General features: G+C 46.9%; 1 protein-coding gene and 1 pseudogene across 3 annotated transcripts; one reads left to right on the top strand and one right to left on the bottom strand.

Moving 5' to 3' along the window:
- The first annotated feature begins 1860 nt into the window (after positions 1–1860).
- On the top strand, positions 1861–19647 carry POLR1E (RNA polymerase I subunit E). Of its 3 annotated transcripts, XM_002819608.6 has the most exons (12): positions 1861–2087; positions 2655–2758; positions 3815–3891; positions 5262–5347; positions 8614–8672; positions 9514–9658; positions 11119–11226; positions 11846–11942; positions 14070–14203; positions 16796–16877; positions 17668–17799; positions 18993–19647. In XM_002819608.6, exons 1-12 carry the CDS (start codon positions 1886–1888, stop codon positions 19147–19149), a joined length of 1383 nt encoding a protein of 460 aa, XP_002819654.3. In that variant the 5' UTR covers positions 1861–1885; the 3' UTR covers positions 19150–19647. The 3 variants fall into 3 exon arrangements, with proteins under 3 accessions (XP_002819654.3, XP_063570213.1, XP_009242530.3); XM_009244255.4 differs by lacking the exon at positions 1861–2087 and having other exon boundaries at positions 2119–2758; XM_063714143.1 differs by lacking the exons at positions 2655–2758; positions 3815–3891 and having other exon boundaries at positions 1922–2087.
- On the bottom strand, positions 6216–7403 carry LOC112134896 (large ribosomal subunit protein eL21-like; annotated as a pseudogene).
- Positions 19648–19984: the final 337 nt, after the last annotated feature.

Genomic DNA, 19984 nt, shown 5'->3' with positions numbered 1-19984 from the left:
ACACAATTAAGCTCTTCTTCATTCATCCTTCTTCTTTCTTCTTCTTCCCTTTTCCTTTCATGAACAATTCAATCCAAAATCATGAGGTGGGGTCAAGCAAGGTAGCCTTCCAAGGGAGGAAGGGCTATGAGAGCTAAATGCAACACATGATTCTTGACAGGACATTTTTGCTATAAAAACATGATTGGGCCAGCTGCAATGGCTCACGCCTGTAATCCCAGAACTTTGGGAGGCCAAGGTGGGAGGATCACTTGAGCCCAGGAGTCTGAGACCAGCCCTGGCAACACAGTGAGACCTAGTCTCTACAAAAAATTTTTTTAATTAAGAAAAAACAAAACAAAACTGAGTGTGGTGGCACACACCTGTATTCCCAGGTTGTGGTGAGAGGATCACTTGAGCCTGGAAGGTCAAGGCTGCAGTGAGCCCTGGTTGCAACACTGCACTCCAGCCTGGGTCACAGAGTGAGACAGTGTCTAAAAAAACAAACAAACAACAAACGTTGGGACAATGGGTGAACTTAAATGGGATGTGAGGATTACATGGTGGTAATATACCAGTGTTAATTTCCTGATTCTTTTCCGTTTACTTTTTTTTTTTTTGGTCGCCCAGGCTAGAGTGCAGTGGCACCACCACAGCTCACTGCAGCCTCTGCCTCCTAGGCTCAAGCAATCCTCCCACCTCAGCCTCCCGAGTATCTGGGACGACAGGCGTGCGCCACCACACATGGCTAATATTATTTTTTGTAGAGACAGGGTCTTGTTATGTTGCCCAGCCTGGTCTCAAACTCCTGGAATCAAGGGATAGAACTGCCTCTCCCTCCCAAAGTGCTGGGATTACAGGCGTGAACCACTGCGCCTGGCAATTTGCTGATTCTGATGGCTGTGTTGTTATTTAGGGAATGTCCTTGTCTGTAGGAAATACTATAGTCCTCAGGGTTGAAAGGGTATCAGGTTGACAACTTACTCTAAATGGTTCAGGGCAAAAACATTTCTTGCAGTGTTGCTTTAAGTTTGAGGTTGAGTAATTAGAAAAGCGTGACAAGTGCTCAGGCAAAGGGGCGTGCAGGCTTTAGGGTTATTCCTAGGATCCTGGGTGTTGGAGGCGGGTGTTGAGGGTGTGTGGAAGGAAAAGAGTCTTGAAAGAAGGTGATTTGGAAGACAGAGGGGAGTCAACCAGAGTTCTTGCCCTTCAATAGTACGCATCTTTGGGCAAAGGGGGCCTCGGCCAGCGTCCATGCTTAAAGGCCCTGCTTTCGCCTTCTTTCTGCTCTGAAAACTCCCCGTGCAGAAGAAGGGTTGAATCCCCAGTGAAAAAGGGACATGTCCATCAGCTCGGACTCCCTCTTCTCTTCCAGTCCAGAATCTCCTGCCCAAAGGCTCCAGGGTTGGCTGGGCTTCTGTTCCATCACCTCAGGGTTGATTGGGCCACAGGTGTGCACGCCACAGCCCATGGCGGGGAGCTGTTTGTAGGACTGTGGACAAAGTTTGTACCTAGAGCTGGATGTCCACGTGGGTGGGTGGGAAGCCCTAGAGAGGGGCGGCTCTTCGCCAGCGGCCACATTTAGTTGGGGCTCAAGCAGTTCCTGTCAGAGAATTCTAAATTTGAACTTGGTCTTTCAGGTTTTGGGAAGATGAGTTTGTCACGGTAGGAGAAAGAGACGACACTCTCTAGAAGGTGCTGAGCCGGAAGAAGGCTCACAGCAAGCTTAGCCTGAAGCCGTAGGACCCTTTGGCGCCTCGGGCTCTGGACCTACAAAACCCAGAGTGCACGCGAGCGCTGAGCCAATCAGGTGCTGCGCCTCGGCCAGTCGAGCGGGTGTGTGGCACCTTGTGGGCGGAGACCACGCCTCTCCACGCGGGGGGCGGGGACACGCGGCTTGCGCGCTATGGGCGGTGCCCGGCGGGGCCACGCCTTTTCCGGCCCGCAGCGAGGCCTGGGCTCCGGCGTGTTTGGAAGTGCGCTCGTGGCTGCTGCTGTCTTAACTCCTGTGCTTGGCGGACAGACAGGCGAGATGGCGGCGGAGGTGTTGCCGAGTGCGAGGTGGCAGTATTGTGGGGCGCCCGACGGGAGCCAGAGAGCTGTACTGGGTAAAGACTGCGGAGCTGGAGCAGTGCCCCTCTAACCCTCTCCCCTTCCGTCTCGGTATCTCAGCTGTCCTCTCGCCCTCCGTTAGGCTTCTCCCCAGCGGGGCCGGGACCCCTCTAGTCTCCACCACTCCCCTGGGCTCGGTCAGGGCTCCCCTGTTCGTCTTTCTGTCACTACCTCCCAGCCAGATTAGGACATCCCACTCACCCGCTCCCCAGGGCTGTGTCCAGGACCCTGCTGTCCCCCTCACCCACCAGGTCTCCCACCTCCCCCGTTTCCCTCTCTTCACTGGGCAGGGGTTCCTTCTGTCAGTTTAGGTATGGACCAGGCCTCTGCCGTCAGCCTCCTCCCGCGAGACATTCCCTCCTGTCACAGCCCCTCCCCAGGGTTCTCCCACCTCCCTGTCTCCCCTTCTCAGCTGGCCCCGGATCTCTTCCAGTTCCCTTCGGGTCAGGACCCGAGCTTCCTTGCCATCCCCATTCTGACACTCCCTCCCAGTGACAGTCTAGTCCCACCGTACATTGTGTGGCCTTCTGCTCTTATCTCATTCTTGGGCTGCACTCTTACAGTCCAGTTCTCCAACGGGAAGCTACAGAGTCCAGGCAACATGCGCTTTACCTTGTATGAGAACAAAGATTCCACCAACCCCAGGAAGAGGAATCAACGGATCCTGGTAAATGAAGCAGTTGCCAGCTGTCTCCACTCTGCAGGGCTCAGAAGGCCCCTGGGAGTGGGTGGATGTGGGAGGGAGTGAGGGGAGAAAAAGGGGAGTAATAGCAAATGGACCTTTGAAGAACTCTGATGCCCAGCAGCTTGGGATGTGGGGACAGGCTCCATCTTTCATTCATTTGTTCTTTCAACAAGCATTTATGGAACCCGCCCCTCTGCATCCCTGTGCTGCAAGCTTCTAGGAAAACAGCCAAATCAGGCCTAGCCCCACTCAGAGTTCATACTCTAGAGCAGGGTTTCTCAGCCTCAGGACTATTGACTTTTTGGGCCAATAATTCTTTGCTGTGGGGGCAGCATCCCTAGTCTCTACTCACTAGATGCCAGTAGCACCAGAGTGGATTTCCCTGGATTGAGAAACTCTGCTCTAGAGAGATGAGAACTGGCTGTGAGGGACACTTTTACACAAAGCTCTGAGGCCACGTGGGGAAGAGTACAGGGTAGAGTGAGCTCAGTGGGAGGAGAGGTCTCTGCCAGAATGCCTTCCTTGGTGAGGTCATGTTGGAGCTGAGCCTTGAAGGCTGGAATGAGGGTTTGGCAGTCAAGGTTTCATGTTCCGAGTAAAAAGGATAGCGAGGACAAATGCAGAGAAGCAGGAAAGCTTGCTTATGATTGGGGAGTGAATCAGCCATGATCCTGAGAGTATACAAAGAACAGGCCAAAGAGAGACTGCTTACAGAATCACTTTGTTGCATTCTTTTAAGTGCCAGAAGCCCAGGGCCTCTCTCTCAAGTCTTGTGGCAGAATTCCCACAAGAGCTTTTCATACCATTTAGAAGCTAGCACCATCTGAGGCTTCTCTTCCAGAAGTCGTCTTGTTTCCCCTGCAGGGACACCCCATATTCCCTTGGAGATAGTGGGGCTGGATCATCTGCCAAAGATGAACTAGTTCTAATCCATTGTGAGTCTGGATTCAAAAGCCTCAGCAAATGTAGAAAAGAGAAATGATGCTTAATACCTTTCAACATTGGTTGTAAATGGAGTTTCCCCTCTCTGCATTTTAGGCAGCTGAAACAGATAGGCTTTCTTATGTGGGAAACAATTTTGGGACTGGAGCCCTCAAATGCAACACTTTGTGCAGGTAATGGCAGGGGAAGGGACAGTGGGAAGGGTGATGGGGTTGGGAGTGGTGGCAGCACTGGCACTGCTGTTTCCTGTCTGTTTTAAGGGTAGCAGGAGCCATCTAGAGAGGTTTACTCGGTGATCCCTGTGTTCCTATTAGACCCAGAGCTCTTCCCTGCATGTGTAGACATTGCCGGAAAGGAAAGATAACTTGAATTTCCTAAAAACCTCTTTCATTTGTAATCTTGTTTATTTATAGCTGTCTTATTCCAAAAGGCAGCTCTCTCCATTAATTTGGAATGTGTGACTAGTAGGTCAAAGCTTGCGTGAAGTTTACCTGGGAACTAATGACAGGTAAAGAACTTGGTAGCGTTGAAGGCTCTGGACTGGGAAAGAGGAGCCTGGGATTCCCATCCAGCTGTGCTGCTGATTGACTGAGTGGCTGGGTAACTCTGCGCATCATTGACCCCCAGCCTCCCCCTATGTACAGTGAAGATTGTCCAGCCTGAACTGTGTCACTCTCAGGGGCTGGCATGATGCAGACAGGGCCCTGTGATGGTACCCAACAATGAACTACAAACTAGGCCCTTTCTGAGCCCCGGTGGACCATACTCCGATAGAGGTCAGATTGGTGTATAGGTGCTGAGAACTATTAACCCTGCACTCTCCCCTCAAAGATGCCCTAGTTCCAATTGGTCTCCTCCCCGTTTACTTGATTTTGCCTCCATAAAACTGTTGTGCCATACATTCTAGTGTAATTCTAGGTTCCTACACCCCAAAAGAGTTTTCCATTACACTACAGCAGTGAGCCCCAATGGGATCAACTATCAGAATCACCTGGTAGCTTCCCCCCCTCCCCACCCCGAACCACCTCATATCCTCCCATCCCATCCTATCCTTTCCTTCTCCCTCTCTGTGCAGAGAATTGCTGTGGGGTAGGGGTAGGGGAGATTATTGTTACCCATGAGTAGATGATGCATTCCTCAGATGTGTGGGCAGAGAGAAGGTTGAGAACTTTTAAACAGGAAAAAGGGCCAGGTGCAGTGGCTCACACCTGTAATCCCAGCACTTTGGGAGGCTGATGGGGCAGATCACCTGAGGTCAGGAGTTCGAGACCAGCCTGGACAACATGGTGAAACCCGTCTCTATTAAAAATACAAAAATTAGCCAGGGATGGTGGCGTGCGCCTGTAATCCCAGCTACTCGGCAGGCTGAGACAGGAGAATTGCTTGAACCTGGGAGGTGGAGGTTGCAGTGAGCCGAGATCATGCCAGTCCACTCCAGCCTGGGCGACAGCAAGACTCTGTCTCAAAAAAAAAAAAAAGAAAGCTGTACAAATAATGCTTTTGAATAATCCGTTGTTATTTGTATTATTCCTTCTTTATTCAGGCACTTTGTGGGAATTTTGAACAAGACCTCTGGCCAAATGGAAGTATATGATGCTGAATTGTTCAACATGCAGCCACTATTTTCAGGTAGGTCCCAGTCATGAAAGCTGACAGAAATAATGCATAGTTTGGGTTTGCTGGATGAGTTGGCTTGAGTTTTAGATTTATAAAACACATTTTGTAGTTATTTTAATTTATTTATTCTGTTTTTTCTGCTTTGTCTGTGTTGAGAAAATGGTTTTTTATATACATACTGTTTTTGTTTTTTGTTTTTTGTTTTTGAGATGGAGTCCCATTCTGTCACCCAGGCTAGAGTGCAGTGGTGTGATATTGGCTCGCTGCAACTTCCACCTCCTGGGTTCAAGTGATTCTCCTACCTCAGCCTCCCAAGTAGCTGGGATTACAGGTGCACATCACCACACCCGTCTAATTTTTGTATTTTCAATAGAGACAGGGTTTCACCATGTTGGCTAGGCTGGTCTCAAACTCTTGACCTCAGGTGATTCACCTGCCTTGGCCTCCCAAAGTGCTAGGATTACAGGCGCTAGCCACTGTGCCTGGCCTAGAGTTTTTTATTCAGCACACCACTTATTGATAACCTAATGTACCAGGCACCAAGCTGGGGCTGTGGATGTGGCAGTAAGCAAGACAGACACAGATCCTGTCCCCATAGTGTTTAGAGACTTGAGGTCAGAGGTTCATAAAAGCAATCTGAGCAATGATCAGAGCAGAATATTAGAGGACATGTCTGATATAAAATATTTTCCATAAAAGAACTTCCTTCATTCTTTTTATTTTTATTTTTTATTTTTGTAAATTACTTTATTTCTTCCTTGATCATTTCGAGGGACTATCTTCAAACCAGTACAAATATTTCATACGTAATACCTGGCCATTTTCTAAACAATCGAGGAATTTGTTGCACAATAAGCTCACTCACATCTTTCAGCAAGAAATACATTAAATTTGAAGAGTAAAGACATTACATAATGAACTAGGACATAATTAAAGTTTGCTTTCAATATTTCTTTGGGGGAGAGAACACCACACTTCTACTCAATGAAGAGAAACATTTTTGCAGTCCAGAGGTCTTTCATTTTTTAAACACCTATTACGCCATGACTTCATAGGGAATAGGTTCCAGCAGCTCAGGCTCCTTCCCATTGGTTCTCACAAAGTGTGCTTCTCTGGGTGGAGCAGGCTGGTGCTTCAGTTGAACCCAGGTACCTTTCTCTTTTGCTTCTTTCTTTTTCTAATCATCTTTCTTCACGCGTTTCAGGAAGCTTTCTCGGCTCTTAGAGTGCTTAATGTGCTCAATACGCACATTAATTCTCTTGGCAAGAATCTTGCCCTTAACTTGTTTGTTTACAACAATGCCAGCAGCATGCTAAACTGTAGACTCTTCCAGTTTAGCCGTGGTAACACTTGAGGGGCATTCCTTTTTGAACAGTACCCATTCCCTTGATGTCTACGATATCACCTTTTTTATAGATTCACATATATGTGGCCAAAGGAACAACTCCATGTTTTCTAAAAGGTCTAGAGAACATATATCGGGTGCCTCTCCTCTTTCCCTTTGTGTTTGTCATTTTGATGAATTACTGCAAGATGGCAGTTCTGGCCGAAAGGGATCTTTCTTAATTCTTAACTGTTATAATTGGGGTAAAGAGGTTTTAGAATTTCTGGTAGACAAAGGAAATTGCTTATTAAGTTGTATAGTAACTTCCATGTTGAGGACAAGTCTCTACACTAATTTGAGGAAGATCTATTTTTTTTCCCTAATCCAGTAGAAGAATTTACATTGTTTCTCTGCTTTGTCATCTTAGAATGCTCAGGGCTAGAGTGAGATCTCCCAAAATAATAAATAAGAGGGTCACACTCAAGGGGCTTCTGTTCCTTAAATCTCAGAACTTGAATCCTTAGTGATGCCCTTAAATACTGAGAACCATGGCAGGATAGGGCAGTAGACAAGAAAGAATCATTAGGAGCATTGTGAATCTGCCTGATACCTCAGAGGCGTTAATTCCAGCTTTATTCCCTCAAAGCAGTGCTTCCATCCCTTTTGAGACTCTGCTAAGGACCCGGACCTACTTCTGAGAAACATACATAATACACAAATACATATAGAAATTTTTTTTAATATGGGATTTTATACATAATTTTTTTTTTTTTTTTGAGACCCAGTCTCGCTTTGTCACCCAGGCTGGAGTATAATGGTGCAATCTGGGCCCACAGAAGACTCTGCCTCCCGGGTTCAAGCGATTTTCCTGCCTCATCCTCTTGAGTAGCTGGGGTTATAGGTGTGCGCTACCACACTCGGCTAATTTTTGTATTTTTAGTAGAGATGGGGTTTCACCATGTTGGCCAGGCTGGTCTCAAACTCGTGGCCTCAAGTGATTCACCCACCTTGGTCTCTCAAAGTACTGGTATTACAGGTGTGAGCCACCATGCCTGGCCAAATTTTACACGTAATTTTAAAGGTCTCTTGAGTCCAGACACCCATCTGTGAATTTCCTAGGTGTCCCCCTGCTTTGCAAACATATATAACTATATTTAAATCATCCTCCAACTGTTCTTGTGAAATCCAAGGAGGCAAGGAAAATTGTAATTTAATGTGTTGATTAAACATATTTTTGTTGTTATATGTAAGAAATTTGTAAATATGAGTTTATTCTAGCTAGCACACACACAGAGATAACATTTAAGTCCTTACTATATGCTAGTCACTGTTCTAAGCACTTTCCATGCATACACCAACCTTCTGGAGTAAGTACTGTTGTTCTTTTTTTTACCAGTGATGAAACTGGCACAGAGGTTAGTTAGATGACCTTATCAGGGGTGATGTCTGAGATAACAGGCAAGGCCACTCCAGAGCTTGTACTGTTGTGTACTAAGTTATACTGCCCTTATTTGAGTACTTTGTAGATGATTGGAGAGCATCGTGTAAGTAGCACATACCTCATGTTTATACCTGCTTTTAGGTCTTTCACCAAGAAAGCAAAATTATTTTCTGGAAAGAGCCAAGGACTTGTTTTCTAATCCTGTCTCTGCCACTTGGTGAACTGACCTGGGGCAAGTCATTTCATCTGTGGGCCTTCTGTTTTTTAGTTTCTAAAATGAAGAGGTTGGGCCGGGTGACCGCTTGATTTGGCTAATTTATTCTCCAAGTTCTTTAACTGTATACTAAAGCTACATATTAAATATTCACAGTATACACTCATGTTAGGCTCAGGGAAGTCCTATAGTAAAGAAATCTATTATTCTTAGATAGACAAATGAATATTAAACACTATTACTATTTGTAGGCCTCCCAATTGACTTTTCTTTCTCTCTGTTTTTGTGTGTTTTGATAGATGTATCAGTTGAGAGTGAACTGGCGCTAGAGAGTCAGACCAAAACTTACAGAGAAAAGGTGAGTGTGATAGAATTAAGATGTGGGACCTTAAGCAAGTTCCTTCTACACCTCGGGTTTCTCCATCAGTGAAACAAGCTTGTTGAACTCAGGGGTCTCCCTGGCTGCTCCCAGCTCATTCAGTCTGTTTCTCTGGACAATTAGTTTGTACCTGCAGAAGCCTCCTTGGTCCCACAGAGAACAATCTGGCTCCCATCTGGGGCAGCTGAACACAGCTCTGTGCCAATGTTTGGAGTCGGTTCTCTGGGCTGATACAAGTGTAGCATAATGCTTGTTTTTAGGATTTAGTCCAAGTTTTAGAATATATTGGTTGTAGCCTGAAAACATTCACGTTAAAACAAAGTAAACTTGGGGATTTTCAATGTAGAAGGTCCCTACAAAGGTCATCTCACCCCAAGATGGCAAACTGATTGAATCTCTGGTGCTGTGTGGAGCACTGTATTGAGAAGGGTTGTGAGGCTACTTTTTGGTTCAGGGGGAAGGAGTCGGTGATCTATTAGCCCTGTCTGCTATGGGTGTAGGATGGGAGAATTACCATTCTACTATTCCTGTCTGTTACGGGTATAGGATGGGAGAATGGTAAGCCGTGTGCTACAGATTTGCCAGCCCTAATTCTAGTCAAGTCTTTATTCTTACTGATGGCGATGATGCTGATTGATCAATCTGTTAATATCATTTGGTGCTTACAGCAGTCCTGTGAGGTAAATAGTGCGATTCAGCCTTATTCACAGGTGAGGTAGTGATCACTCTGGGATGCTGAGAGTGTCCCCATAGTGACACAGCTAGGAGGGGCAGCACCTACCTGTCCTGTCCCCAGTAACCAGGTTTATCTCGTAAACAGATGGATTCTTGTATTGAAGCCTTTGGTACCACCAAACAGAAGCGAGCTCTGAACACCAGGAGAATGAACAGAGTTGGCAATGAATCTTTGAATCGTGCAGTGGCTAAAGCTGCAGAGACTATCATTGATACAAAGGGTGTGACTGGTAAGAAGTTGGAACTTGGGCTAAGAGTCTGCCCATAATGACAGCTTTCTCTTCTCTTGAGATCTTTTACCCATCCACAGATGGAATGCTGGGAGCTAGGGCTGGATTCCTTTCAGCCTCTTGCTGAAGGCCTTCTCACGGACAGGCTCTGGAAGTAGTAAGAAACATCTGACATGGCTTTGTCTTCTAGTGATCCATAGTCAAGTATAGGGACAGGCATGAATGGATACATGCCTGCTGTGGTCATGGTGCTGGGGTTACGGCCTGCAGGGCACAGAGGAGGGAGAAGGCCTCAGGTCTCTCCTTGTGCATTGCAGGGAAGCTTTGGTCAAAAAGGCTGATGTGTTGATGGAAATGAGCCTCCAGAGGTGGCATTTCACTTTGGGATCAGTGGCTCTGTTTCCGGTATTCAGCAGCTGGAGTATTTAATTGTATTATTTTTAAATGTATTTATTGTTCAAATACATTATAAGAACACAGACAAGTTTGTATAAGAGTAGCTTTTCTTTTTACTGATTTTGGAGATGAGGTCTTGCTATGTTGCCCAGGCTGATCTTGAACTCTTGGCTTCAAGCAGTCCTCCCGCCTCAGCCTCCCAGGTAGCTAGGATTATAGGCGCATACCACTGTGCCCTGGGCACAGCAGTTTTTCTATTAAGAATGAAATTCTAGTAATTTTTGGAAAATCTTTCCATACCCTGTGATTATATAGATTTCAACACTTTCACAAATTTATTTATTTATTGATTGGAGTTGGGGTCTTGCTCTGTCACCCAGACTGGAGTGCAGTGGTGCAGACATGGCTCACTGCAGCCATAACCTCCTGGGCTCAAGTGATCCTCCTACTTCAGCCTAGCAAGTGGCTGGGACCACAGATGTGTGCCACCATGCTCAGCTAATTTTTTTAGTTTTTTGGAGAGACAGGGTCTTGCCATGTTGCCTGGGCTGGTCTCAAACTTCTGGGCTCAAGCCATCCTCCCGCCTTGGCCGCCCAAAATGTTGGGGTTACAGGTGTGAGCCACCACACCTGGCTGCGTAGTTATTCTTGTAGGGCAGTTACAGTGTTATATTCTGAAAGTTTTGTTCCACCTACAATGTGTGGCAAATTTTTCTAGAAGTTAAGCCATTAAAGGCTATTTTGGACGTTCCTCACTTTTAGTTTCTCTCATTTTATATTGTAAATGTTTATGTATTAGCACAGCTGTCTATCCCAACTCTACTGTAAGTTACCTGAGGGGAATCTTGCCACCTCCACCTTCTCCAGTGCCTAGCTCATGTGTTTGTGAGTGAACATGGCAGTCCTGAAGCAGTCAGCCTGATGGGGAGGCCAGGTCACTTTGGCAGAAGCGTTCAGACTTGGGGTTTCTGGACCATTGATGGTCTGAAGTGCACAGACTGAAAAGAATGTTGGGGAACCGGAAACAAACAGGGTGATACATGGATTGTTTCTTTATTGAAAAGCTCTGGTCAGCGATGCTATCCACAATGACTTGCAAGGTGACTCCCTCTACCTTCCTCCCTGCTATGATGATGCAGCCAAGCCTGAAGACGTGTATAAATTTGAAGATCGTATCCTTCTTGCAGTAGAAAAGCTGCCTTATTTCACAAGTTGAGATGTTTGCATGTGGGTGCACAGTCAGGTTCTCTGAGGGTGTCTGTGTTCTGTGACATTCACAAGAGCTCCATCCAAACCTTTGCAGTTGCTCAGTGCTCTTGCCAGGAGGTTAACTTGGCTTCCTCACTAGCTGAGGGACCAGCCCCTGGGATTCAAATCCATTCCTCAGCAAAATGCCAAATGCCCACAGCTTAGACCTGTGGGGCTCACTCTCCATGGATAGTCAAAATAAGACTTTTGAACTAGCCAAATGCCCAAAGTCTAGGGCAGACCACTTTTGTTAAAGGAAGGGTTGGAGCTTAGAATTTCACCACTCAATGGGTCCGGTCAGAAGGAAAATGCCTGCAGTGGCTTTGTGATGAGAAAAGGCAGAAAAGCCTGGGCAGGGAACGGGCTCTGGGCTGGGAGTTGGAGAACTGAGTCACCAAACTCTGCCCCTATGTGATCTGCCCTGTGTGATCTTCGGCTCTCTGAGCCTCAGTTTCTCTGTCTGTGAAATGCTGCTGCTATGAGATGATCTAGCTAGTTGGATGTTTCTATTTTGGTTGGATTATATTCTTGACCTGTAACTAGTTCTTTCCCCTGCGGAGTATGAAGCTCTTCAGAGCCCATCTGAAGCATTCAGGAACGTCACGTCAGAAGAAATACTGAAGATGATTGAGGAGAACAGGTACCCCGACTTAAGCAGATGGGGATTCTGGGGAGTGCTGTTGGGACCCAACAGTAGTCAGACACTGTGCAGGTCCTCTGGGCGTCAGTCAGTGAGGAGGTGTGTCTGGAGCATTTGAACATGAATAAGCCAGTGTTTTCTTGAATGTTTGGGCTTCCAGGAGCTGTGGGTCACATTCAAGGGAGAGGGTTGGTCTCTGAGTGCTTGGGACCTGCGACAGGGCAGAGGGTGGTGAGGCCTTCTACTCTGGGGCTGGGAACTAGAGCTGGCCTGTGTCACCCAGTGTCGTGCTGGTGCTGATTGTCACTGGCAGGGCCCAAATGCTGGCCCGGGAATGGGTGCTGGCCAAAGTGATGGTTTCTCTGTGATGATGTGGTAGGCAAGCTTTTCTAACATTAAATTTATGTATTTAAAATATTGTATATTTTAAATAATTCAGAGATTATTTCCTTCTCCCTCCCCTTTCCCATTAAAACAGCTTCTTTTATGATGATGGTGAGTTTTTTTTTGCTTTTGAGTTTTTCTTTTAAAAATTTTATTTTGATAAAGAGTTGTCAATCTGAGGTTTGTTCCTCCAGTTTTTGTTTTAAAATTTTACTGATCATTGAAATCCAGTGCCTTTCCAGTGCCTTGGAATTATTACTGTTATTATTACTTTTTTTTTTTTTTTTTTTTTTTGCTTCAAAGATTTATTTCCAAAAAAGAGCTCATTACTAGTTCATAGTTGTCTTAATGTGATTGTGACTCAGGGGCAGGTGCAGGAACGAACTCTGAGTGGGGAGTCTGAAAACTGAGTCCCCGAGCTCTGCCCTTATCTTCCCTTCTTGAAGCCTCAGTTTTTCTATCTGTAAAATGAGGCATCTATGAGATGATCTTGAAGAGCCTTTTTATCTCTGTGAGTCCAGGGTCTTGCTAGCAGTAGAACAGTGCCTGAAAATAATAGTTAGCATTGACTGAGCCTTAACATTTTTGCCAGGCACTGTTCTAAGAGCTTTACTGGCATTGTCTCTTAATCCAGAAAAAATCCATAGGAGGAGAGTACCTGTACTATCGTTGGCCCCAATTTGTAGATGGAGAAAACAGGGCACCACCAGATGTCAAGAAACTTGCCCGGCTGGTCGCGGTGGCTCACACCTGTAATCCCAGCACTTTGGGAGACTGAGTCGGGCAGATCACCTGAGGTCGGGAGTTGAAGACCAGCCTGACCAACATGGAGAAACCCCATCTCTACTAAAAATACAAAATTAGCTGGGCGTGGTGGCGCATGCCTGTAATCCCAGCTACTCAGGAGACTGAGGCAGGAGAATCGCTTGAACCCAGGAAGCGGAGGTTGCAGTGAGCCAAGAAGGCGCCACTGCACTCCAGCCTAGGCAACAGAGTGAGACTCAGTCTCAAACAAACAAACAAAAAAAACAACAAAAAAAAAGAAACTTGCCTAAGCCATTAAATGGCAGAGAAAGATTGAAACCCAGGCAGGCTGACTACAGAGTCTATGCTCCTGACTACAAAAACAGAGGTCAGCAAACTACAGCCCACATGCCAAGTCTGGCCTGCTGCCTGTGAGTAAGTAAAGTATAAATAAAGTTTTATTGGAGCACAGCCCTGTTCATTTACTGAAGTAATATCTGTGGCTGCTTTCGCACTACGATGGCAGAGTCAAGTAGTTGCAACAGAGGTTGTATGGCCTCCAAAGCCTAAAATATTTACTGTCTAGCCCTTTATTGATCCCTGCACTAAACCATGTTCTCCTATTATAAGGAGTGTTGAGTGTACTGGCCCTTCATCAGCTGCTTTTGTTCATTTGTTTTTTTTTGTTTCTGAGACAGGGTCTTGCTCTGTCACCTAGGCTGGAGTACGGTGGCGCAGACAGCTTACTGGAGCCTCGACCTCCTGGGCTCAAGTGATCCTCCCGCCTCAGCCTTCCAAGTAGCTGGGACCACAGGCGTGTGCCACCGTGCCGGCTACGTTTTTGTAGAGATGGGGTCTTGCCTTGTTGCCCAGGGTTTCATCAGCTGTTGAGTGTGTCGGGGTGAGAGGCGCCTGCTGTTCTCGTTGTAAGACGGAAATAGTTCCTGACAGAGCCCATCTTACCCTGACACAGGCCTCCCTTTCTTTTCCTTGTTTTAGCCATTGCACCTTTGTCATAGAAGCGTTGAAGTCTCTGCCATCAGATGTGGAGAGCCGAGACCGCCAGGCCCGATGCATATGGTTTCTGGATACCCTCATCAAATTTCGAGCTCAGAGGGTAGTTAAGCGGAAAAGTAAGTCTGTGATAAACATTTTATTCTAATTGTTTCCAGTATATTATTTGTCTATAATTCTTAGATGAGTTCTAATGAGGGAAGAAAATGGATATGTCTGTCCAAGTCTTTATTGTCAACTGTGAGATTCCTGCTGGTACTGCTGACATGTCAAGGGGACTTGCCAGGCCCCTTTTTCTCTCTGGATCTCCCATTTTCTCATCTGAAAATTGGGGTCACGTTGGATTATATGATAGTTCAGGGTCCTTCCAGAGCTAACATTTGCTACTTCTATTCTGCATGAGTCAAAGTAGAATATCCAGGTCAAATAAAATGAAAACTTTAAGGGACTGTTAGAACAAACATCAGCCACATGTGTGTGCGTGTGTGTGTGTGTGTGTGTGTGTGTATAGAGAGAGAGCTTATGAGTTACACAGATGTATCTTGAAGGCTTGTGGCAGGTTTGTGTTGTGTCAGCTTATTTCTAACAGGAGAAAGTCAATCTGATGGTAACCCAGTGTCACCTGTAGCTAGGACCCTTTGCAGGTCACACCCTCATACCTACCCAGAGTTGGAAACCCAGAAGATGTCTGTGGTTTTAGGCACAAGGTGTATTTAGTTGTTGTTACTGTGATTGGGCATCCAGTAGTCTATACTCCTGTTTTTCAGTATAGTCATGTGTCGCTTAATGATGGGGATATGTTCTGAGAAATGTATCCTTAGGCAATTTTGTCATTATACAAACATCATAGAGTATATTTACATAAACCTAGATGGTATAGCCTACTACACACCTAGGCTATATGCTATAAGCTGCTGTTCCTAGGCTGCAAACCTATACAGCATGTTACTATACGAATATTATAGGCAATTGTAACACAATGGCATTTGTGTATCTAAATATATCTAAACAGAAAAGGAATAGTAAAACTATGATATTATAATCTTATGGGACCGGCTGGGCATGGTGGCTCATGCCTATATCTCAGCACTTTGAGAGGCCAAGGTGAGAGGATCACTTCAGGGCAGGAGTTTGAAACCAGCCTGGGCAACATACCGAGACACTGTCTCTACAGAAAAATAAAAATATTAGCTGGGGTGGTGCACACCTGTATTCCCAGCTATTTGGGAGGCTGAGGCAGGAAGAGTGTTTGAGCCTAGGAGTTCAAGGTTACAGTGAGCTATGATTGCACCACTGCCTCGGTGACAGCAAGACCCTGTGTGAAAAAAATCTTATGGGACCACTGTCATATATGTGGCCTGTCATTGACCAAAACACTGTAATGTGGGACATGACTGTATTTGCTTAGTCATGCTTTTTTTGTTGTTGTTTTGGTTTTTTTTGTTGTTTTTTTTGAGACAGGATCTCGCTCTGTCACCCAGACTGGAGTGCAGTCCAATGATCTTGGCTCACTACAACCTCCATCTCCTGGGTTCAAGCAATTCTGCCTCAGCCTCCCGAGTAGCTGGGATTACAGGCGGGCCACCACGCCCAGCTAATTTTTGTGTTTTTAGTAGAGATGGGGTTTTTCCATGTTGGCCAGGCTGGTCTCGAACACCTGACCTCAGGTGATCCACCTTCCTTGGCCTCCCACAGTGCTGGCTGGGATTACAGGCGTGAGCTACTGCACCCAGCTTGTATTTGCTTAGTTCTTTTTTTTTTTTTTTTGAGACAGAGTCTCGCTCTGTCGCCCAGGCTGGAGTGCAGTGGCTTGATCTCGGCTCCCTGCAACCTCCGCCTACTGGGTTCAAGGGATTCTCCTGCCTCAGCCTCCTGAGTAGCTGGGATTATAGGCGCCCGCCACCACACCCGGCTAATTTTTGTATTTTTAGTAGAGACGGGGTTTCACCATGTTGGTCAGGCTGGTCTCGAACTCCTAACCTCATGATCTGCCTGCCTTGGTCTCCTAAAGTGCTGGGGTTACAAGTGTGAGCCACTATGCCCAGCCAGTTGTTTGTTTTTTTTTTTTTTTTTTGAGATGGAGTCTCACTCTATCGCCCAGGCTAGAGTGCAGTGGCACAATCTTGGCTCACTGCAACCTCTGCCTCCCGGGTTCAAGCAATTGTCCTGCCTCAGCCTCCCAAGTAGCTGGGATTAGAGGTTTGCACCACCATACCTGGCTAATTTTTGTATTTTTAGTAGAGACGGGGTTTCACCATGTTGGCTGGGCTGGTCTTGAACTCCTGACCTCGGGTGTTCTGCCTGCCTCGGCCTCCCAGAGTGTTGGGATTATAGGCGTGAGCCACCGCGCCTGGCCACTTAGTTCTTATTTTCACATTCCACTTCCACCTTTCCCCCTCTCTCCCTGAGCTTTCAGCACAATTTTTGTTTTCTAAGGTCATGTTATATCTGCGTCCTTAGGCCTCAGGCTGTGTTTTCTTGTCACTGCCCCATCACCAGCATCTCTCATGCAGGGCAAACTGCAGGCTGCAGCACACCAAGCATGTTTTCATTTTGATGTGGCTGTTCTGCTTTGTATGGGCCCTGCTTCTCTTAACAGCTGGTTCTGGTCATGGCAGTGGCCCAGATGTTGGCCTTTTCTCTCAGCTCATGGTTGACGTGTGGCCTGAGGGTTTTGAGAGAAAATGATGAAACTCAACTTTGTGTTGTAGGTGCTCTGGGACCTGGAGTTCCCCACATCATCAACACCAAACTGCTGAAGCACTTTACCTGCTTGACCTACAACAATGGCAGGTCAGAGGGTGGTTGCTGGGATTTTTCTTGTGCAGGAGAAAGTAGGTGGGGGTTGGGAGTGAGGAGCAGGGGCTTGGACTCAATTCCATGTCCACGGAGATGCAGTGCTGAAAAGACTGCTGCCATTTGGAGGGCTCCTGGGGCCCCAGTAAGTTTAGCAAATGCTAAATATGACATACTCTCCCCTTCTTGGGAAAGTATTACCTTTTGGGAACCTTAGAAGCTCTGGGAAGTCCTACAATAAAGACTTGTTTTACTTCACATACTTTTGAAGAGCCCTTCCTGATGTCCCACAGAGCTGGTGTTCTGCGGAAAGGCAGGGTTGCAGAAAAGGGCAGCCCAACTCGGTGACTCTGGGGAAAGACCCGCAAGCACTGCCCCCCGGGCTTCCTTCCTGCCATTTGCATGGAGTGTGTTTTCTGCTCTTGAGTGTGCTTGCAAGAATCAGCACAGCTGATTTCGGGATGATTGTTTTCCCAGCAGCCCTGCTGGGCAGGCGGGGACAGACTCACAGGGCCCTCACCAGCTCAAAGCGCTAGTGGTGCCCAGGAAGTGTAGGCCCAGCTTTCTCTATCTGCCTCAGAGGGAAACATGGACTGGCACACTGCTCCACTGTGTGTGAGGCCCAGGAACCTTGGAAGGGCAAAGTCACCCACATTCCTTTTCCTTTCCTGAAGTTGGGAAGACATTGAGTGCATATGAGAATAGGATTGGATGTTCTTATTTTGCTTTTGGAGAAATTATTGGAGAGTTTAATTTTGTTTCTCCTTTATTGCCACTGATTTTCTAGATTACGGAACTTAATTTCGGATTCTATGAAGGCGAAGGTTACTGCCTATGTGATCACACTTGCCTTGCACATACATGACTTCCAAATTGACCTGACAATGTTACAGAGGGACTTGAAGCTCAGTGAGAAAAGGTGAGCACAACAGAATAAAGAGCTCCCTCAGGGTGCCTTGATGTCTTATTTGTGGTACCACTGGAAAGCATGAGGTACCACCAAGGGAAATGAGGATGTTTAAATGTGGGAACAACTTGGAACTAGAGGACTGTTTTCAATGAATGAATCATTGACTGAATGAGCAACCAGACGTTACTGAGTGCCTTCTCTGTGCTGGATAAATTATGTCATTATCTCACTGATTTCCCTAGAAAACAATGGAAGAATCAGGCTCAGAAAAGTACATGACTTTCTCAAGGTTACACAACCAAGAGGGGAGTAGCTGGCCTTGAGACCTGAGCCTTTCCATAACATTCTGTTCCTGAATAACCAGGCAGCCTCCATTCTCTCAATTGCTGTCACAGGGGAGAGGGATTCTGTATGGTTCTGAGGAGTGCAGCCCAGGGTGGAAGTTGTAGGACAACCCAATTTGAGCTTAGTAAGAAGAGCTTCCTCACAATCAGATGGAAGGGTTTACCAGGGGAGGTGTTCAAGGCCAGGTGGAACCGCTGTTTGGCAGGGATGTCATGTTTGCACTTCTCTGACCCGACTGGGAGAGCTGGTGGTGGAGGTGACCTTTTAGGCTCCGTCTAGCCTTGTAGAGGAGATTCAGACAGTAGGGGCAGAGCTGCCCAGGAACCTGAACTGTGGGGTCAGCTGATCTTTGTCAGTGATTTAGGGGCATCTGACATCCAGGGGCCCAGAGGGTGTCTAGGAGAGCCTGTGAACACACCTCTGTCTGGACTCTCTAGCAGTCCGTGGAGGGACTGTTCTGAGGGCTGTCCACAAACTGTGTTCCCACAGACAGTGAGGCTGAAAAAAAGAGAACAGGTACTTGGAACCTGTCAGATTCTAGCAAGTGCTCAATCCTGGTTGCTAAAAGTTTGGTTATGGGAGGTAAAGAAAGTTGCTCACAGGGCTCTAGATACCCTGGTTTTTCATCATCTATATGGATCTTTTGAAGGGCATTAAAATGAAATTGGCTGTCTGATGGTTCCCAGCGGGTGAGGGGACCTTGCCTGCCTCTCTGCCAGGGGCTTTGTGCCTGCTGGCAACCTTTGCGATTCTGCCTTTATGGCCTGGAGCATGAATGTGCTGCTGCCTTTCGCCAAACCTCCCTGAACAGTCACATTGAGGGGTCTCTCCAGTTGTTCTGTTTGTGTCTTCCTTAGGATGATGGAGATAGCCAAAGCCATGAGGCTGAAGATCTCCAAAAGAAGGGTGTCTGTGGCCGCCGGCAGTGAAGATCACAAACTGGGCACCCTGTCCCTCCCACTGCCTCCAGCCCAGACCTCAGACCGCCTGGCAAAGCGGAGGAAGATTACCTAGACGCATGCTTTCCAGACAGGGCATTTTGGCTGCATCACAGCCACTGGCTGGTCCTATTCATTTCCATTTTTATGCATGTTTTAAAAAGGAAAGGTCCGAGGATGGTGGCTCACACCTGAAATCCCAGCACTTTGGGAGGCCGAGGCAGGAAGATCGTTGAGCTCAGGAGTTTGAAACCAGTCTGGGCAACATAGGGAGACCCCGTCTCTACCGGAGAAAAAAAAAAAAAAGAGTCAGGCCTGGTGGTGTGCGCCTGTAATCCCAGCTACTCGGGAGGCTGAGGCAGGATGATTACTTGAGCTTGGGAAATCAAGGTTGCAGTGAGCTATGATTGTGTGGCCACACTCCATCCTGGGTCACAGAGTGAGACCTTGTCTCAAAAAAGTAACATAAGGAAAAAAGAAGCCTTGCTTTGGCACAGGTATGAAGCCAGAAGCCAGCATCTCAGTTGTGCTTGTCTTACGCGGAAATATAAAGCGATGGCCGGGTCGGACTTCATCTCTCTCCGTTGGTATTATTGCTGTGATTATAAACGGCAGATGTTTCTCATGTTCGTTCACCTGTGGGAATCTGGGAGGGTGGGTCCTCCCTCCCAAATTTGACTCACCAGGCTGAGTCAAATCTAATGGATGAAGGTTTCCAAAGAGAAATGTGAAGTGGCGTGCTTAGGTCTGGAAGGGCCAGTGGAATACGTGGTGAGGAAGGAGGATCTGGCTCAGCACGCCTGGGAAATGACACTTTAGGCTTTATCAGAAGCTAACTGGGTCACCAGTGTGATGGGGGCTGCCACAGGCCAGTAGGATACAGCCCGTTGTAATGGGGTGGAGCCAAGTCA

The sequence above is a fragment of the Pongo abelii genome, chromosome 13 (genome assembly GCF_028885655.2).
Source record: "Pongo abelii isolate AG06213 chromosome 13, NHGRI_mPonAbe1-v2.0_pri, whole genome shotgun sequence".
Classification (NCBI taxonomy): Eukaryota; Metazoa; Chordata; class Mammalia; order Primates; family Hominidae; genus Pongo; species Pongo abelii.
Note: the sequence above shows the minus strand (reverse complement) of the source record. Positions and strands in the feature narration are given on the sequence as shown.

Coding starts and splice junctions, on each gene's coding strand:
- POLR1E (XM_009244255.4), top strand. CDS start 2,405: ATGGACCAGGCCTCTGCCGTCAGCCTCCTCCCGCGAGACATTCCCTCC. Junction 2,759..3,814: donor AGAGGAATCAACGGATCCTG/GTAAATGAAGCA, acceptor TCTGCATTTTAG/GCAGCTGAAACAGATAGGCT. Junction 9,659..11,118: donor TGATACAAAGGGTGTGACTG/GTAAGAAGTTGG, acceptor TTTATTGAAAAG/CTCTGGTCAGCGATGCTATC.